The sequence below is a fragment of the Agelaius tricolor genome, unplaced genomic scaffold (assembly GCF_023055355.1).
Source record: "Agelaius tricolor isolate 1412-34295 unplaced genomic scaffold, bAgeTri1.0.p SCAF_9, whole genome shotgun sequence".
In the NCBI taxonomy this organism is placed as follows: domain Eukaryota; kingdom Metazoa; phylum Chordata; class Aves; order Passeriformes; family Icteridae; genus Agelaius; species Agelaius tricolor.
The window spans coordinates 12693873-12714985 of NW_027269269.1; the positions used below are offsets into that span (position 1 = coordinate 12693873).

General features: G+C 41.8%; 1 protein-coding gene across 10 annotated transcripts in view; it reads right to left on the reverse strand.

Moving 5' to 3' along the window:
* Positions 1-21113, reverse strand: part of FAT3 (FAT atypical cadherin 3) — a 403498-nt gene that overhangs the window by 212841 nt on the left and 169544 nt on the right. For all 10 annotated transcript variants that reach the window (XM_071432782.1, XM_071432789.1, XM_071432787.1 and 7 more), the window contains exon 3: positions 3098-3412. In XM_071432782.1, the coding sequence (XP_071288883.1) occupies positions 3098-3412 (315 nt within the window). The remainder of the gene's footprint in view (positions 1-3097; positions 3413-21113) is intronic.

The following is a 21113-nucleotide window of genomic DNA, read 5'->3' on the forward strand; positions in this document are numbered from 1 at the left end:
TCCCTGGAGCACCCATATAAACCCAAGCCCAATGATGAGAGCCCTTGCCACCATGTACTTGTGCCCCCACAGCAGAGTCAGCCCCCAGTGAGAGCACACCCAGGATGACTTCAGTGCCCAAATCTTGCTATCAGTGGCTTTTTAGCAGCTCTTCATTCCTGCAGGAGCAACCCTTCATCTCTCTAAAACCCACAGAGCAAACAGCAGGTAATAATCCTGAAAGGTCTGAAGCCTGCCTTCAAAGAGATCCAAATGCACATGATACATTTGCAGTTGGACTGCCTAAAATAGCCACCACGAGCTGTGCCAGTCTATAAAAATGTAGGAAGTGACAACTTGTCTATTAAGAGGTTTCTTCTATCTACAGATATGGCATACAAGGAGTAATGTTGCTTCTGCTATCCAGATAATCAATCATGAGTGTAAGAATTGGCTGCAATTATGATCCTGAATTAGAACCAGGAACAAAACCTGGACTCTCTGTGTCCCTGCTTGATCAGACATACAGTGGTCCATGTGCCTCCAAGAACCTGCCTGACCTGCATGAGCTACAAGGCAGCTGAAAGTGAGCTCCAGAGGAAGGCAAACACGGTCACTGCTGACCTCCAAAGACAACTGAGAACATCCCTATGCTCCAGCAAATGCCCCATCTCTTCTGTCGCTTCCCACCAAAGGATGTAAAAAATGCAGGATGCTGCCTTCGTGTTGACTCTCAGCAGTGGATTACTCACAGGAGTGAGATGCCAGTTTGCTGGCAGTGTTGAAACTTCCCAAGTGACACAGAAAATAAAAGATCCCCTTTCTCAAATGACTGTTCTCCCCCGACAGCAGGAGCATGCTCATTCAGCCCACGTATACAGCAATCGCAGCATATTTGGGTTCACATTAAACCTTTTCATCTTGATTATACAGCATGCTGTCGCATTTAGGGCTGCTGTGCAACACTCTCTGTGACTTACTGCTGAGCTGAATCCCAGCAAGAGCATGGGGCTGGCAGGCTATGAACCTCTCCTGTGTGTGCACAAGTCTCCTGTACAAAACAACTGGAGTGTAAATTACTGTCTTAGAGAAAGCCAGTGCACTGCAGGGAGACGGCTGAAAGGAGCCTTGTCAGAGAGCCCCAGGGGCACTCTCTAGGAAAATCCATTATGCTTTTATTTCTCGGACATCAGCATCCCATCAGGAGAAAGCCTTCTGATGTGAAGGCCTGGTGCTCCCCTTTGGGAAAAGGGATCTCTGCGCACACACTCTCTGTCAGCCTCATCATTTTCAAAACAAGCTCCAAGAGGCCACCTCGCCCACATCTCACTGCTCTGCATTTGGCACTGAATTGGATAGAAAAGGGATGATTTATCCTCTCTATAACAAATCACAGCCAGTCACTAGCAAGGATGTCCACTGAGTGTAAGGGGGGCCCTTTGGGAGTTGCCCAAGCAGCTTCATCCTGAAGCCTTTAAGCTCTCAGACAGTAATTTCCACAGTGCAAATGAAGATTAACCACTGTCTGTGTTAACTGTGAGAATAAGATCTCAGTGTTAGGGAAGAGTCCTGCCTGCTCTCCCGAGGGACAAAGAGCCAACCCACAGGGTGTGCCACCAGGCTAGGGTGCTGCAGGGCTGCCACATGCCCTGCTTCAGTCCTTGTCACAGGCTCACCCTGGCAGATAAGCAGGGCTGTGCTGAGCAGATTGCTCTGAGGGAGGAGCTGATGGAAGGGAAGCACAAGCATTAAACACTATGAGTCCTAACTCTGCTACTTTGCCCAGATGGGATTTATGGGGTGGGGAGGGGGAGAAGGGATGCAGATGGAAGAGCATCTTCGGCCATTCCAAGTGTTAAAAATAAGTGAGATATGCGCCTTAGGGCTCAGCAGATTGAACATAGTGATTATACATTCTCCATAATTCTTCACCTGGGCTTATGCCTGAGAAGATCCTGACCCCTTCTTATGCCACACATTGCAATAGGATTGCCCAACCAAATGTTGAAAACCTATTTAGTGAACATCATTTCCATACACAAAATTAAAAATGCTCCTTCTCACATCTATTCCTTCTAGTCTTTTAGCTGTTTAGAAATTTGCAAAAGATATAAATAAACTAAAAAAAAAAAAAAAATCAAACCCCAGAACAAAACAAGGACCACGAAAAGCAGCAGGAGCACTGTGTGAATTGTGTGAAAACTGAACTACCTTCACAAAGATCAGCATATTGCTCTGAAAGATCCCCTTGACTCTCCAGCTCCAGATCATGCTGGAGGGTCCCCAGAAGTCCAATGAGTGAGAAAAGCTGGGTACATGGTGGAGTGAGGAACACCAGCTGCCAAGCACAGGTAGGCACCTGGCAGGTGCTCATCCACCCAAGACCTCAGGCTACATCTCCTGGGGCAATTTCTTTATCAGCCTCATTCAGCAAAGGCACCTGGGGCACAGACATGTGCAGAACTGCTCTGCATGGGGGTCATGCTTCATTGCCAGCTAACAACAGTATTTTAACTTAAAACAAACGCCATCTCTGCCATGCTGCACCCACAGGCTACATCCCCAGCAGTTATAAATCAATGCAAACACATGGATTTTTTTTTTAAGGCCAGAGGGACGTTTAGGTCACCCAAATGTCTTTTTGTGTAAAGCAAGCTGTAGAATTAAATCCACCTACTTTAACGTGGAGCCTGATTACATGTGCTGGCCAGCCATCATGTCACTCACTCCAGCGGTGCTACACCAGCTAATAAAGAGTGAAACAGTGCTCTGTAACCTGCAACAGCTTGAATCTGCTTCCTAGCACTGCTCTGCAGACTTAGGGCAGCAAAGTCTCATCCCTGCAGACGCAGGGAAGAGGCAACAGCCAGCAGTGATTCAGAGACCCAGGGCAGAGTGATTGCTGCAGCAGCACATCCGCAGCACATCATCTGCCAGCGCGCTCGCACACCGATTCTCGCAAAGCAGAATGCTTCGGACACATACACGATGCTTCAGACACAGAAGCCACCAGAAAACAGAGGTTTGGAAAGCAAACCAGTGCACCCTGAAGGGGTGAAAGCCAATAAATATGTAAATTGCATTCTCCCACTGCCTTGAGGCAACAGGGTTTTGTTACCTGTTTTGGGGTTGATTACAAAGAAGTTCTGGGGATTTCCACTTGTAATCCGGTAAGTCAGTTTTTCATTAGTGCTGGAGTCAGGGTCCTGGGCTTGGATCTGAATGACAGATACATCCTTTGGGGAGTTTTCCATGATGACTGGGTAATAGATAGGCTCAGAGGTGAGAGGGGCATTGTCATTCACGTCCTCCACTTCAATATAGACTTCAATAGTGGTGTAGAGTGGGACAACACCATGATCAGTCGCATACACCGTCAACCAGTAGGACTTGGTCGTCTCCCGGTCAAGAATATCTGCTGTGTAGATAACGCCTGTAGAAAAACAGCAAGCAGAGGATGTCACAAAGAGGATCAATAAGACATCACATCTATTTTCATGTGGTTGTACTACAGAGTTCAGCATATAATAAAGGCTCCACCCATAGAAAAATTCAAGTTGTCCAACAAATGAAAACAGAAGCCTGAGCGCAGGAATTGTTTTGTGAACTAAGCTCAACAACTCAATCCTTTGTCGCAACAAATTGAGAGGGAGGTAAGGTAAAAGGATGGCTCTTCATAAATGCCCTAATTCCACACCCATTTCTTTGCTAGAACTGCAGCTGGCAGAGTAACAGAAGAAACACCATCATTTTCTGCTTTTGATGCAAACTTGTATAAACCTTGGTAGGGAGGGATATAACCACTGACAATGAATTGCACAAAAAAAAAAAAAAAAAAAAAAAAAGTGGCTTTTCTGTTCTAGTTCCTGCCTGTGCTCTTGCTAAAGAAGAAAACCTAGGAAGCAATTTAAAATAAATCCATCCAAGTTCAGAAAATAGGCAGTAAATTTAAAATTGAGCTTACTCATTGCACAATGCCAAAATCCTGGATAACAAGCAATCAAAAGCTCCCACAGTAGCCCTTAGACAATGACTATAACAAATATATTTCTATCCTCTTTTATCACAGAGGAAGGAAAGGCTTGGCCACTTTACCTACTGATGTAAGAAAACATCAGTTGGTTTTCCACCTGGTCCTAAGAAACAAAAGAGAAAGTCTGTCTGTGTATAAGGAGATGAAAATGTTCTTGATATATGTGTCACAGAAGTGGTGAGCAATGTTCTTATTTTGATGCTGGTGTGATTCTGGCTCAGAGCCACAGAGAGGGATTGAGTTACCAGCCCTGTCCCTGAACTGTCCTGGCACAAAGGGCTTCCACCCATTTCTGCCTGAAGTGTTTTAAAAATCCATCCTCCTCCTGACATGAACACCTGGTTTGTGTCTGGTTGGAACCAGATGACCCTTCAGGTCCCTTCTAAACCAAAGCATTCTGTGATTCTGTGATAAAGCAGAAACTCTGCCACTCTAAGACTTGCTTGTATTGGCATAGTCCAAACCTTCACTGGCTTAAGCACTGACCACGAGTGCACAGAGGACCAAATACACCAGTACCACACACAAAATCACACCAGCATCAAAATAAGCAAATGCACTTCCTCATCATTTCTATGACACATGTATCAAGAACATTTTCATCTCCTACTACAGCATTATTAATCCTGAGAGACACACTAATGCAATGGATCTCAAGCTTAAGGAATACTCAAATGGACTGTTTGCAAACCATCAAATCATGTCATTAGCAGATGGCAAATGATGGAGAAATTTCAGGGCAAAACAGGAACACAAGAAACCTGAATTCAGTCTCAGATGTGTTTGATGCTATTTAGAACAAAATTACCAGTTAATCATTGAGGACAGAGCTGCTCTAAGGTCAGGACTAATAAAAGATATGAGTGTCTTTTTGGCTTTGGGGTTTTTTTCAGGATCCGACTGCACTGTTTCCATGACAGTGCAGCTTCTAAGCTTCAAGTCTTAGAAAAGTTATCAAGGTAGCACAGAACCCAACCACACAGTCACAGAGATGCCACATGCTCTTGCCTTATAAGATACATTTTTTTTAATACTACAATTTTTTTTCAAGTTTTGGATTTTTTTTTAATGTCTTTTAATGCTAGTTTGAACTGACAAGTATACTCCTAACATTTGATCAGCCATATAATAGAGGGAGGGGAAAGGAGCAGCGCTGATTCTGGTCAGGTATGGGCATAGGTTGCTTCATAGTAACCTCAGATCCATGTCCTTCTCACTCAGATGTATTATTCACCCATCCTAGGTGAGCAGGGCAGCACTGGAGGACAAAAGCAGAGTGTATTCTAAATATTCTCGTTGGCAGAAGCCTATGCTATGCAATGACTTTCTGTAGAAACATAGGTGAAATATATGGTGAACTGTGATTAAAAAAGCCTGCAAGTCCAGAAGAGAAATTACACTGCAAGGATGAGAAGTGCCCGTAACAACCCATAGAAATAAATAAATAAAATAAATCCACATAGTAAAGAATCAGGAGGGAAAAAAAAGATGAATATTAGTGATACTAGAGATGATGATTTATTCAGAAGACAAGAAGAATTATTTTACATCTTTAAACAAAATTTGAAATAAATAAGGTTCTCCCCCAGTGAGAGCACAGAAGGTTTTAGCAGATTAACCTATGTTTATGAAGCTGAATTTCACTGATACTGAGGTGATAATAAATCTATCTTCTGAGTCATTCCTTCATTTTATAATTCCTGGCAACAGTCACTTTTCATTTCTGTATTTCAGAAGGGAAGGATCATTGAACAAGCATTAACTACTGCCAACAGGTCTGCTACACTGGTTCTTACTTTTACTTTTGATTTATTAAAAGGTCCCAGATACAATTAATTCCTTTTCCTCAATAAGTCTTGTCGTTTCACCTGTCAACACCACACAGCAGCTTGATGAATAACAAGACTTTTGTTCACTTTCAGGTTTTCCACATGGAAACCCTTTCATCATTCTGGGAATACCTTCTACCATGCTCTTCAATGTTCTGTACAAAATACCTCCTTGCTGTACACCCATATATAGATATAAAGGTAGTACCCACAAGAATACACAAGCTGCCCAAATATTTAATGGATCACTCCACACAGGTGTGGATGACATTCCAGAGGAATGTCAAATGCCAGCTTCACATGAGGTGTTAACCCTTGAGAGTAATGATGATATTTGGTCATCAACACTACTTTTTCATCATTATGGGATGAATGCAAAGCGGCTGACGGAGCTGAGATCAGGAGCTGCAAAATATTCCCTGGGCAGTCCACAGATAGGCTCTCACTCACTTGAGCTGAGAGAAAGGACAGGGATATCCTTGGATAAAATCACAATAAATTCAGAAAACACATCACTTATTTCAAGGCTCATAGATATTAACAGGTAATAGCTCCTGCTATTATAGGAGCAGAAAGAAGGAGAGGCCTTTGGGAGCAGCTATAAGGGCTTTTCTTGGATGGGTTTTTGTGGTGCACTCTTACAGCTGCTTGCCAATTAAAAGATAAATGTGAACAAAGTAATGATGCCTGAACGAAAAAAAACAAGAAGAAACAACTGCAGAAATCATGAAAATTTCAAGAGGACAAAAACCCAAAAAATTCCAAGATTTTACAGATACATTTCTGAACAAGACAGATAAAACATATGTTCTCATCCACTGGGATGCTACACCATGAAGGCACTACAGTGTTTTTACATGAGACAGCTGAAATCCAGCTACACATCTGTGGGCCAGCTCTTTATGTCACCCTCAGCTGGATTTTGCAGTATCCCTGGAGGCCTGGAGCCAGCACTACCTGAGGCCCAGGGCAGCCTCAGACATAAAGCCAGCCAACAATCCAAAAAGCAGCGCCTCTAATATGCTTGCCATTGCTCTCCTCCAAGTACATATGCCCCATGCAATTTGCCAACCACCACGTGCATTACAAACACTGTAAGTGAAAAATAACAACAGAGTGCATTAGTTGCTGAATAAAATCCTCAGCACATTTATATGTAAATTAAGTGCAGCCCTTGGGCTTTGCAATGTGCCAGCAATGCAAAGGTTGTGTGCTTGTTTCTCTTTAAGGCTTGTTTTCCCTCCTTCCCTGAGAAAATACTGGAATAATAATGTTTTCTGTATTGCTCCTGCAATTGGACACAATGAGACATAGCATTATGAAGGATGAAGGTTAAAAAAAAAAAAAGAAACTATTAAAGAGGATGAAGAATTGGGGTTTCCCTCTTTCTTCTCCCACTGATTTGCTGTACATCTGTCACCAGACCACTTCAAATTATGTGGTCCACCCAAAAAATATCTGAAAGTCATGTATTTACTGTCATGATGAGAAACCTGAGAGGCTCTTAAACAAAAAAGAATTAGAGAAAAGCATTATTTCTTTCATCACCTCCTTTTTGCCCTCTGTTTGTTTACTTTACATATTTGACAGTACTGTGTATATAGGTAGTGTGATGGATGGACCTGCCACAGCTCTTTAAGAGAATGTTTACTGGAGCTGTCAGCCTGGCTGTTTACATAGGTGCCCATCGCCATGGATATCTGCTACACACATACGCTCCTCCTAAAAGTCAGATCATCCTTCATGAATACCCTCAATAGCACAAACATTGAAAGGAGTTCAATTCTGTTTAGTTTTTTCAAGGCAAGATTAAAAAGACAACTTGGTGGTCTGTAAGAAGCTGTGCATGGAAAAGTCAAAAGAGAGTAACAAAGCTCTTTAATCTAGCTGAGAAAAGCAAACTGAGGTCTGATGGCTGGAAGTCAATGGCAGAAAAAGGAGAGTGCAAATATTCAACAAGAAGGATATCTAGCAGGAGCAACCACTTGTCAGGGACAGGCCAGAATCTCCCGTCATCTGGCACCTTGGTACTGAGACAAGACAATAGAACCTATTCTTCTACCCAAGTTATTGGCTGAGCTGCAGAAACTAACACAGAATGTGATTTTGCTGAGTGACTCAGTAGCCCATGTTACAAAAGTTGCCAGTAGAAGTAGCCATACACTCAAGCTAACGATGAACAAGGGTTATGGGGAAAGAAGACTGACTATGAAGTATCTGCTACTCTTCCAAAAACTTCCACACAGAAATGCCACATAAAAACACTTAGTTCTCTCCTTTTCAAAATATTGCTCTAGTTTTGTAGGGAGACATATTGCATCAGTTATCAATTGAGAAGAGTCTCAGTGACAAAAGATGTTGCTTATTTTCCTCAACCCTTTTCAGGAGTATGAGCTAATTGCACAAATGTGCATCTCAGACTGAGAAATCAGGAAAGGTTAGATAAGGTGAATGGCCCCCTTATTTCCAGAGCCTGGCCCAGGAGCAGCTGTGGAGGCGGGCAGGAGGAATGGGAGGCAGCAGAACATGCCCTCATCACAAGCTGCAGCACAGGATGGAAGTGACACTACAGAAACACACTCCCAGACACTCCCAGCTATGAGAGTGCAATATGCCAGAGTGCAATATTCCCACGCAAGCCAGTTCCTTGCTGGTGCAAATGCAAGGTTTAGTGGTTAAAGTCACTATAAAAATGTATAACCTTCAGGGTGACTGAAGCCCTAAGGGTACCACATGCACCTTCCTGACTCCAGACTCAGGATACCAGCAAACTCCCTCCATATGCCCAAGGGCCACATCAGTTTCTGCCATGAAATGCTAGAAAAGAACATTTCCAGAGCCCTCATCTGCCTCTCCCTCCTCCAGCTTCCAAACAAAGGGGCTCAGTGCAAACCACCTACAAAGCAGAATCTGGTTTGTCCCCAAATTAAAATGACAGAAATGAGGCTGTCAGGAATGCCGACTAACAGTGAAGTACTCCGGGCTGTTACATCCCTCAGAGGAAGAAAGAGAAAAATCACTGATTCCAAAATGCTACTAACTATTCATGATCCTTTATCAAAGACTCTGTGAATCTCCTGGAAGTAAACACAACACCTTGATTGTCACTGAGCTGTCAGCCAAAGGTCTTCGTTTACATTGCCTTGCTGGGAAAGAAGCAATAAATAAAAGTAGCTTGAGAAGAAAACAGTTGCATAATGAGTTTTTAATTTTTTTTTTCTGTCTAAAATACAGAGGGGGAAGAAAGAACTTACATACCTCATCTGGCTGCACCAAGGTGAAGGCTTTACATCTGCCTACCCATGCTTCTACCCCCAAGATCTGGCTGGATCCTTCCCTCACACATCAACACACAGGGGAGCCATGGAAAGATTTGTGAATGCAAATGCAAATGTCAGAGCTAATTCAGATTCCTTGCATTGAGCAGAGATGTGATTTTTGAAGGACACTTAGTGGAGAGCTATTGTAAGCAGGAAAAGTTTAAAAAATGTTGCAAGCCCATTATTCATCAAACCAGTGAATGTAAAATCAACCAAAATGTCATGATTTGCAGACAGGAATTTCACACCCAATTAAGGGAGAATATTTATGATTTCATGAAAACTAACATTATACCTAACCAATTGTTTGCAGTTTTTTTATTTAGGTCCTTCACAAAAAACAGTTCTGTGTGCTTGAAATCAGAGTGCATACATCTTTTGGGAGATATTTTATTCATTAAAGGGTAAATTGTAAATATAACCCAAAGGATTAAACAGTTTTAGCATAAGAAAGACATGAACCTGAGTGCCAATGCCAGACCGATTCAGCACACTGGGGCCACCAAAGCCAGTGGGAATCAGAATAAACCATAGATTATATTGACCCCTTTTTAAAGTCTTCTCAAGCCATAAATAACCAGGGCCAGTTCTGCATGCGGGCAGTGGCATCACATCAGCCACAAACTCAAGCGGAGCATGAAGGAGACCTATCGCTCATCCCCCCCACGGCTCGCAGCCGGCAGCTTTGAAAACCTGCCTCCTTACTCTGCTGATGAAACGCTGTTCTAAGGCCTTCATTTAAGGCCCCCCAGTGAGCAAAGTGTGCCCTCCTGTTTTTATTTTTTTTGCACAAATTTTGTAGGCTTTACTGCATATTAAAACGCAAACTCAATTCCTATTGAAGCAAGAAGAAAAATCTCCACTGACTTAAATGGAGATTAGATCATGCCCAGGAACAAGTCCAAAAGCAATATTAACTTTGTGAGGCTATACATACCTACAACTTCCTAATATTCTTATGTCTGGTTGAAATACAAAACATATATCATAAACAGCTCTTGTCAGATAAGGAAAGGCAGGCTACATTCCTGTCTAGGGCTTAACTTCTGATTTTCTTTTTCTTACTGATGTTTTGAATGTACAAATTTACTTTACCCTCAAAGTGCAGTTTCTGTGGTGAATATCACATCTGAGTTCCCAGAGCAGTAAAAGAGAATTAGAAAGCCAATCCTCAGCAACGCTATTTCCAACACTGAATTAGTCTGCAAATAAACCTTTTACCTTGATATTACACATGATGTCATGACCATCACAACCAGCCAGAATTGTCACGAGGACACTCACCATGTCATGCAATATATCTGCATTCAATAGATAAGTAGGTAAATAATATACACTTTACAACTCAGGCTGGACCCAACATGCTACCATGTGTTTCAGAGGCAAGTTCAAGTTGCTGGATCTTCCCAAGAGAGGGAGCACTGCTGCTGCCGTGAGCGGAGCACCAGCACACAGAGGGGCTGTAAACCACTCCTGCTCAGAGAGGAAACCACCACCAGGCAATGCTTTAGATCAAACACAGCCAGCTGGATTGAAATCCAGCTCAGGTACATATGGAAACTCCCACATTTTAACGGCTGGAGCTGATGGTCTCTTCCAACCTTAATGACTCTGTGAGTCTTGTGACCTCTGAGGTGTTGGTCCAGCCAAAGTTAGGGAGGGATACTCCTGTGACTTAAATGCAAAATGCAGCTGCAGTTGTGTTCTGTCAGGGCCATTAAATCAGGTACAGCCCAGCAGCACAGCTTAAACTGGCAGGACCTAGACACCAGGCTGGGAAGGGTGTCCTGGCTGAGCAGGAATTCTGGCCAGCCCTGCCTCAGGCTGCAAAACGTAAAAGTAACCTAATTTACTACAGGTAGAGGGGAAGTTCAACAAACTAAAAGTAATAGTCAAGCTCAGGTCTGGCCACTGCCCTCTCAAACAAAAATAATTATTTTTAAATGTATTTTATTTTTTAATATTCATATATGAACACATTAATATTTATGAAGGCATTAGTATACATACATATATATAGGAGCAATGTGATTCCAAGGGTGAATGTTGCATACTGAATTGGCAGTGCCACCCACTATAAGGACTGAGTTTTCTCTGGAGTTCTATCACATCTCCTGGTGTCCCAAGGCTGACACCAGGGTTGGGGGACTGCTGCAACAAGGGCAATCTTCCCAGTGAAGCAGCATTTTAATAGCACTGAAACAGAGGCACATCTCAGATTAGGTGCTTGACCTTCCAGGCTATTTATATTTTGAGTTTTGAGGAGAGTTTCTTCCCTCTTTACCTTGAAATTACTTAAATTCAATGCTGAGTTCCTTTGCTTGCTTTATTTGAGGCCAAGGGGAAGGCTTACAACCTCACATCAAAATGAGCTATCACTTAAATATGACATCTTCAAGGTCACTTACACATCAATTTCAGTGCAATTTTCCAAACATATCATCAAGACACTGAACCAGAGGCTTAGTCAAATAAATTCTCTATCTTCTTCCACTTATGAATTAAATGCAATAAGATGTGCCAACATTTTTACCTGACTAGGCTTTATTACCATTTTTGTGTCTTCCATCATATCCCTCTACTTATTTTAAGAAATATCCATATTCATCTTGCTTTAATATCTTTTGCTTGGGGAAAAAATATTTTTTAAAAATCTTATATGGATGAACAAAAATTACAGAATGGACAACTCTGGAACAAACTGCCTTCAAAAGCACAAATAGAGGAAAGAACCTCTCATTTATGAATCACCTCTATCAAAGCTTAACACACTTCATCACTGCCAGACAATGCAATAAAACTCAGCAATAAAACCAGGCTGAGGAGTCATGAAGCCCCACTGAAGACTAAGCTGCTGCCATCCTCCATTCCCTGCTTGCTCCAAGTGCTTGAGAATGGGGCAAACCATGATTCTGCTCTGACAAAACGGATTTATTGCCACCCTGCATGGCTTGAGCCATATTGTTCAACTTTTAGGAATCTGGGCTGCTACTGGCATCCCTTTAGTGGTTGTATATCCACCTTACCCTCTGGTCTCAGAAGCACAGCAAAAGACAATGCCAGTGCACCGAGTGAACTTTGTGCTATACCCTGGATATGCCCAGACTCAACTTGTCAACCAAATGGACAAGAAAAACAAACAAAAAGCACAATTTTGTGGCTGTAGCAGATGTAATGTAAAATTCAGATATCTCAAACTTTCACAAAACCTTGCAGGAAGATCTACTGCAGAAGATCTACAAGGCATACATTGCTAATGTAATTCAGAAGAACAACAGTTGATGGTATTATTTCACTCTATTGACTATGCCCTTTTTTTTTTCTTTTTTTAAAAGCAATTGTGGGTACTTAGCATTTCTAGCCACACATTAATTACATACTGGGAACTCTCTTCATTATTATAACGTCTCTGTATATATTTTTTCCCCCTGGATCTGATTGTACCTACTGCAAATGACAACTTGTGCCTTATTTTCTGAGCGCTTCTGGGATTTCAAAACCCTTGCATGCCTTGTGCCCACCTCCGCAGCCTTCCCAACGAAACCAAATGTGGGAATGGCACCAGCAGAAATCCTCACCAAGGATGAAAGCTATTAACTCTCAATAATAATCTGTTTCAATGGGGGCATTTTTTCTCAAAGGTTCTGGCTAATGCCCAGAGTAACCCAGATTTTTCACACATCCTCTTTTAGTAGATTAATAAAGAGATCAAAGTCCAACCCGTGTGTCCTCTGCCTGCAGGACTGGGAAGCTATTTTAAAAAGAAGGGTTTGCTCCTGGTTATTTTAGAAATAAGATCATAAGTGCAGCAAAGCTGAAGCAGAAAGAAAAGATGGAGAAAAAAGGCAAAGCATGCTCAAAAGGATTCTGATGAAAGTCCTGGCAAGGGACTTCTGTACCAGATCCTCTTCCTTTACAGAAAGATCTGCATCTTTTGTAGTCCCTACAGTACAAGACATTGCTTTGGGAGCCCTTCTGCAAATCTGTGCCAATCTGCTTCAGGTGTTTTGTACCAGTAGTGAGGGAGGTGGAGGGAAGCAGAGGCAGCTCTGCAGAGAGCCTGGCTGCTGGGGAAGGCTGCCCTGGAGAGTGAGTAATCCTGCATACCAAGCAGTGCTGGCCCAGCGTGGTTGGCCAGAGCAGAAAAGGAAATATTGGGATAGTCCAGCTAGAAAATGTCTTTCCCTTTTCAGTTAAATATATTATACTGAAATCAGAGTATGTATATTTTACTGGAAAAAGAGTTATTTCCCACTCACTCCCCTGCTCTGTCCTTCTTACTTGTTTCTTTTGGCCCAAAGCAAAAGAGCAACCCTATGAACAAAGTAACATTACTCAGGAATCTGCCTTTATCTCTCTATCCAAACATTAACCCACAGGAGCAGTCAAAAAGGAGAGAAAGAGTACCTCTTAAACAGCTCAATAGCCATGCAAGCCCCTGAACATGAACAGAGCAGGAAAGAGGAGTGTGATGCACAAAGCCAGCACAGGAGCATCATTTAACCTGTCCATGTTTCCTTTCCTCAGACACACCACACATGACTGGAGTCTGTTTTACAAAGCATGTAAAAAAAATTGGAGAAGATGAACAAAAAAGGCTCCAAAAACAGTCTGAGGAGCAGAGACAATGATTTATAGTAAGGGAGTTTAAGATTTCAATCTGCTAAGCTTATTAAAAAGAAGATGAAGAGGCAACTTGATTAGAAAAATCCATGTAAGGTTCATGGGGAAATATTACTGGGTAGCAAAGGGCTCTTTAATCTAACAAAATAAGGTGGAGCAACTTCTAATGATTGGAAACTGAAGCCAGGAAAAATAAAATTAGCAATCAGCTTGATGCTCTTTATTTTTATTTTTTTTTAAGCAGATGATTAATTCCTGGAATAATCTCAGACATCTGCAAATGAGAGCTACAAACTGTTGAGGGAGAAATATTTCACAAATATATGCTATGGTACAGTTAGAAAAGGATCATTTAGTAAAGATGTATAAAAGTAATATAGAATAGACAGAGATATAAAAGGGATGAGGTCAAATGATCTGATTTTTTTTTTTCTGGTTTTAAGCACTACAGATCTGCCAACACTGTCCAGCTGTTTTCTCCAAGGATCTTGCTAAAGAAGAATTTCACTTGTGATGCTGGGCTGCTGCAGTGCTCCCAATATGCCCAACAGCATTTTATGCTGTCCCAACAGCTTCATTGCAAACACCACAATGGGGAGAAAACACATTTCATGAAAAAAAGAAGCTCCTGGTATCTTCTTGCTTCACATATGATGGCATGAAAGAAAGTGTAGAACCTGTTCTAGAGCTGTGCATCAGAAGCAGCACAAGTGCTGGATGCCACCACTGGTGAGCCTGGAGCAATGCCCACTGCTCCTGTCCAGGAAGAGCATCAGGTGGGAGGCACTGCAGGGATGGCAGACAGGAACAGCTTGGTCTCAGATTACAAGATGCTCTCAGACAGGCAACTGTGGGGCTTTGTGAGAGCAACCAGTTGTCCCTTTGTTTCTCTGAGTGAAATTTCCAGTGGTAAGGACAGTATATACTACATCAATATTGTAGCAAAACATTTCTGTTTTGCAGAGAAGACACTTTACATGTCACCTGACATGCAGAATGGACACACTGATACCTGAAGTTTTATCTGGACCCATTTTCAGGACTTTTCTCAGGTCCATAAATGAAAGTTTTTTTCACTATATCACACTGGTTAGGTGTACCAGGCACCAAGGTACTCCACGGTAAGCATGTCAAAAAAAAAAAAAAAAAAAAAAAAAAAAGTGACTTGTTTTGGATCAGTGCTACAGCTTTAAATTGCCCAGAAGTAAAGCATTTCAGTTTTTCTTAAGTATGCTTTTAGGTGTACTCAAGCCTCCCTTCTCTAGAGAGGCTGAGCAGGAGACTCACCGCCTTTCATCCTTCTTATCCAGAGCATGTAAAAACACCTCAAGCTGCTGCTTCTGCCCTGGGCAGAAGTTTCAGTGACTGCAGCAGCAAAATATTCAAGAGGGTTGCCTGGAGGCCAAAATTTTGTTCAGATCACCTGCTGACATTGAGAAGATTAGGAGCAATTCTTTTGTTTGCTTCAGAAAGGACAGGAGATCCATTTCCTTTGTTGAACATACACAAGACTCTCTCTGGTAGCATTTCTAAGAATCTAACACCCCAGGCTGCTTTCACGAATGGGAACTTAACCTCCACAAAGCAGTCCTCATGAGGCACCTTCTGCATAGATGCTGAACATCTGCAGGGAAAACACACTAGCATCATGTTTTCATTCACAATGTCATTCTGGATTTAACTAAGTAGGGCCACAAGCCCCTGTGGGTAGCTGGTAACTGATAGCTGAAAAGATTATACCCACCAAATCATACCAAAACCCACCTTCCTTAAAAGCTTGTGTGGGTTTTTGGGGTTTTCTTTAATGTTCTTATTTTGTGTGAAGATGGCATGATGACCCCTCAACTCTCTTGAAGCTCCTTTTCTGATTTCCTAGTAACTACCCCACCACCATACACCTTTCACCAAAAACTCCCATCAGTCTTCAAAGGCTTCTCACAATTAAGCTGGCTCTCTCTTAGTATGGAATAAAAATCTACAGAAATTGCCAAGTGAAGCATCCCTGAGGCTTCTAAGTGTCTTTCTAATAATAAAGTCTTAGAGACAGCTACAAGCTTTGTATGGAAGGCACCTCACCTACAGCCCTATCTGTGACTGCAAAAAGTGAATTAAGCAGGATTCATTTCCATCCTGGATTTTTTCCAAACCCCTTGAGCAACCTCACAGTACCTCCACAGGAAAAACTGCACATGATCACTGAGATAGTCAGAAGTTTAATTTTCTACCTTTCATACAGGAAATAGAGCAGCAGTTATAACATCAAACCTAGCACAGACCCTGCACAAGCAGACCATAATTACACTCCTGTTTCACTCTCCATACTCTGTGTGGTAATAAATCCAAGGTTCAAAGAGTATATGGGAATATGACAGAGTATACTGGTGGTAAGCACCAGTTTTTTAATCTTGGGGAAGCACTAGTCTTATATTTATCTTAACAAATCTTCCACAGGTAGGATATTCTTCTTTGGAGAAGGGAACAGAAGGGAGAAGAGAGCTGAGATACACAAAAGGGACTGTGGCAAATGAGAGCCATACAATAAAGCTTTGACTCAGACAACTCTATCATGATTACTGGGAACAGTGCCAAGGACTCTGTGGGTGCTTCGTTTTGGCTCTGAAGAGAGAGAAGCAAATAGATGTGCTCTAGCTGCTGCACTCCAAAGTATAACCTTTCCTGTAAGACATAAAGGTCAGCCCTTATGCCACTAGAGTCTTCTGAAGTCATGACACTTCCTACCAGCTTTACCTGTTCACAGTTCCAGGAGATGTTTGGGCTCTACTCATATCACTGGGAAGCAAAGTGGGCAGCCTGGCACTAAAGGGGTGCTGAGACTTCAGCATCCACCCAGATGTTCCCTTGTTATTCAGGAAAAGGCTCAGATGCAGTCTGTAGGAGTTAGTATTGCCTTCCCCAGGTGGTGCATATATACATGCACATCAACTGCAGCAGCTCAATTTTGAAGTGTTTTATGATGAGGCGAACTAAGGTCCCTAAAGAGACAAGGCAAGTGAGCATCCTGATAAAGTAAATAATGAAATGTTGCAGTACCAATATACACTGTGTAATCCCTTGAGGGAAACCACAAGCATGAGCCCTAATGAAATAAGACACAGAAAATAAGGACTTTGCTGTGGACACAACACTTATGTGCTCATTATGCACTGCAGTGACTTCTATCACTTTATCAAATTTAATCATCATGATGAAATGTTGTGTATATGTAGAGACAGGTACGATATATATAAAAATGCATGTACATATACACTCACAGACACATATATTTCAAAAGAAAAGGATGAAAAGGAAAGGTGATTTATTTTATTTTCTGTAAATGGCCAGACATAAATGCATAGGATGCTTTCTCTGCATGGAACTGCCTTGCAAATCTATCACTGTATGCAGTTAAATATATCATGGCAAGCTTTCATAAACAGTTAGCATTTGAATCTGATTTGTGAGTATTTCAGCTTTAAAAATATACTTGTATTTAATGCTTTAAGTTCTTAAACATTCAGTAATACCAGTGTGGGCTTTTGCCTAGGGCTAATTGATAGGCTGCACTTACGAAAAGTCTATTTGTCTATTTACACACCATTCTGAAATGGAGATTGTATTTTCACTGTTTGAAATGCATCAGTTTGAGGAAATCATAAAATAGAATGTAATTATTTATTTATAATGCAACTTTGCTGACTGTGAAAGCAATAAACCTTATCAAACAAAACTGAGGAAATTATCCCTGATCCAAGAGCGGAAGCATGGTTCCCTCTAATTGAGTTTCCTTTGCTCTTATCTTCTCAAGATCCCTTAGATTGTTTTCCAATTTTCATTTCCATTTCTTCCATTAAATGCTTCTAACCCATGACCTCCATTTACTGCCATCCATTTATCTTCCATTCTTAATTGAGATGCAGCATGTCCACTTGTCCAGCATTGAGCACTAAAACTCTGACAGCACACTTGATAGGTACTGGCTTCTTCAGGAAAGCTTACTTGGGAAAGTGCAGTTCAAGACTTGATTCTTGAACAGGTAAATCTGTTCCATTAAACTTGGGTTTACCTTATAAACATACTGTGGTGAGGACCAAAACCCCCCCAAAAAATAATAATATCTTTGGTTTTATTTGCTTTTACTGCTACAGGATGGAATTATATTTGTCTTGACTCTGGGAAGGTACAGCATAACAGGGCCAGTGGGAAGCAAATATATAAAGCAGCTTTCAGCAGTCAGTCATTTTTTTACTTTCAGTTTCAAATGTGATGGTTTGCACTCAAACTCTCTCCCTCAAGACCCAGTGTACAGAAATTTTTGAAGGATGGCATTCTTTAGAAAATAGTTAAACTTTATAAAACATCACTTCAGGAGGTCTTGACAAACATTAATAAACTACCAGTAGCCAGGTGCTTCTGCACCTATTTAATGGAGGGGTAATCCCAGCATCAGTCAGAAATACAACACAAAGTGAAGAGTAAAGCTCCAGCTACCAAGCAGTCATCATAATCTCACAGAGCACTGCTAAGCCAAAGCACGAGAGAACCAAACAGCCATATCTTAGCCTCTTGGAGCAGTAAAGTAAAATTAATACAGCACCCCAGGCTACTATTAAATTGTAAAATGTAAGAAAACATACTGTGGTCAGGCATTCAACCTCTCAAAATAAATAGATGAATCACTTCGTACTTATTCTAAACGATTAAATGTTTGCACCAGTGATACTGAGTAAAGCACAAATTCACTGAGATCCTGAAGGTGAACAAGAGGAAAATTTGTCATTCAAAACCGTCATATCAGGAAAGCTCCATAGCCAAAATGCCCGAGCGGAACACACTCCTACTTCATACTCCAGGGGTGCGAGTAAGAGCCTGAATAAGAGATGTGGGACTCCATGCGGCTCTTCAAAATGCAGTTTATTGTATCTAAGACGTTACAGCAGCCCAGGGTCATGGGTGACAGAGCCTGTGCCTACAGCTGTCAGCTCCAGCTGTAGGCAGGCCTGAAGACCCTTTAGTTTAGATTACATTATATACTTTAATTTCCTGAGCACATTAATACAGAATAACCAATCTATACCTTAACTTTTACCTATAGCCTATCATAATGACTATAATTACCATTTTTATGTTACTATTTTCCAATCACTAAAAGTTAGTATGTTACAGTTTAAGCCAGAAGTTGTTTTTCAGTTTTCCCGCAGTGGAAAATTCTGAGACCTTTTTTCCACTTGCAACATCGGCAGTCTTGTTTGCCTGTGGTATCTTTTTACTTGGTAAAAACATCTTGTTTGAGGTGGGTTTATCCTTTGCTCTAAGCCATAAAAACCCTTCTAACTAACATACCCTTTGCCTTCTTAGTTATCCAGTAAGACTGGCTCAGCAATTCTTTTCCTCTATATCAAAACTTGCTTCCATCTCTATTTTGTTTTCAAGTTCTACATTCAGAGATCTTTCTGCCAAGCATACATATCTGTGAGACTTTCTTGTCAAGCTTTCATCCTTCCCAACAGGTGTGGACTGCAAGCGGTGCTGACATAGCCAGATGTCTTTAATTCCAGGTCAATGCTTGGTACTGACAGACTGGTACTGGTGCCAGTCATGCCAGGAGCAGGCTAACTGGACAGCACTAGGCTGGCTGTGCCCAAAGGCTGCCCAGCAACAGCACTGCCACGCTGCTGCGTGACTGAGTGAGTGTGTGCCAGGCATCTCCCCAGACATTCCCAGGGTCAGTCCAAAGTTGAAAAGAAGAGATTGCAGCATTTCAAGGAATGTCTAGAAGTAGTCAGAGGCAAGAAATATGGGCTGCTCTTACTATTTGAAAGAAGGTCACAGGCAAACTTCTCTGTTTTGCAGTAGAGTCTTCCCAAACAGAACCGAGGAGTATTTTGCTATGTACAGGTGCCATTTCCACACAGAACAACAATCAGGTATCTAGATGGCTCCCAGCTGAGCAGAATATTAAACTTTATATTACAGCCATTTATAGGACACACATTATGCTGGAATTACTGCTGTTGTCTCCTTGTATCTGGATGTGTGATGGCCACAATGAATCCTACCTCAAGCTATGTCACCCACTGCCTGTATGCCCAAAGTGACACTCAAAAGCTCATGTCTGAATAGCTGCTGTCACAGGAACAAGCTGGCTGAAAGGATCTCTGGAATTATTAACTGGAACTGTGACCATGCCACTGAAAGGCAGCACAGACTTTTCTTTAATCTCAATTTGTAATGCCAAGAGGAACTGTGGTATCAAGGTTTCTGATCCCGAATGCTACCAGAGAAGATCCTGGGAAGACACAAAAGCATTACTCTGGCTGGTCAGTAAGTTTTAAGCAATGCACTGTGGCATGCAAACCAAGCTCTGAAGGAATGTTCCTTGCAAGGGACTTGAAGGCACAACCTGGAAGTAAAGCAGAGGCTGAGAATGAGGAGAGACTGGAGATGTTCACTGCAGAAGGCACCACTTTGAGGATGAGAGGGGAAGCAGCAATGGTATTGCAACGACATTGGCATTCCCAGCATGAGCGTGCCTCCACTCACTCACTACCAAACAAGCATCTGGTGCCACCTAATTAAAACACCAGTTCCAGGACGTGACATCCAGCATCATGAATCAAATGAAACATCTGCTAATTCTTACAACAGCCAGACAAAACAAGCCTAAAAAAGGCAAAACAAACAGGCACACACATTACTAACTTTGGCACTGACATCCCAACTGAACATAAGAACTGTATAAAATTCCCACATTATTAACCAGTGCATCTTCAGTTTAACTGACTGACTGTGCAAATTTACTACAACACATGTTCAGCTGCTCAATGGGCAAAACTGGATCAAGTTTTACAAAGTGGGCAAACACGCCTCAGTGCACAGCACTGCTCTGTGGAGGGAAAGCCTCCGTCGAGCTCACACAGTCTAATGGTGCAGGCTATTAACTCAGGTGATTAAAGGACCGGGGACTGCAGAAATCTCAATACATGGATGGCCTATTGTAGCACAGTGCAGGGAATGTTTTCCTCAGTGACAAACAGATGCTTCGTTTTTATTTCTGCTATAAATAATTCTGGGGGCTTTTAATAGGTATACATAATCAGGCATTTACACGGTTTCCAGCAGAGAAGCAATATTAAGCTACTACATTACAACCATTCATATACTAAACACAATGCTGAAATTACTTTTTATTGTCATTATTATCCAACAATCTCTACAATATGCATTGTTACCGCAGCAGTAAAATTATTAGATTCTGAGAATTGCTGGAAGTCTGTAAGTAACACCATGGAGGTGAACCCTTGGCAAAATGAAGGGGTTTTTTTTATTTAA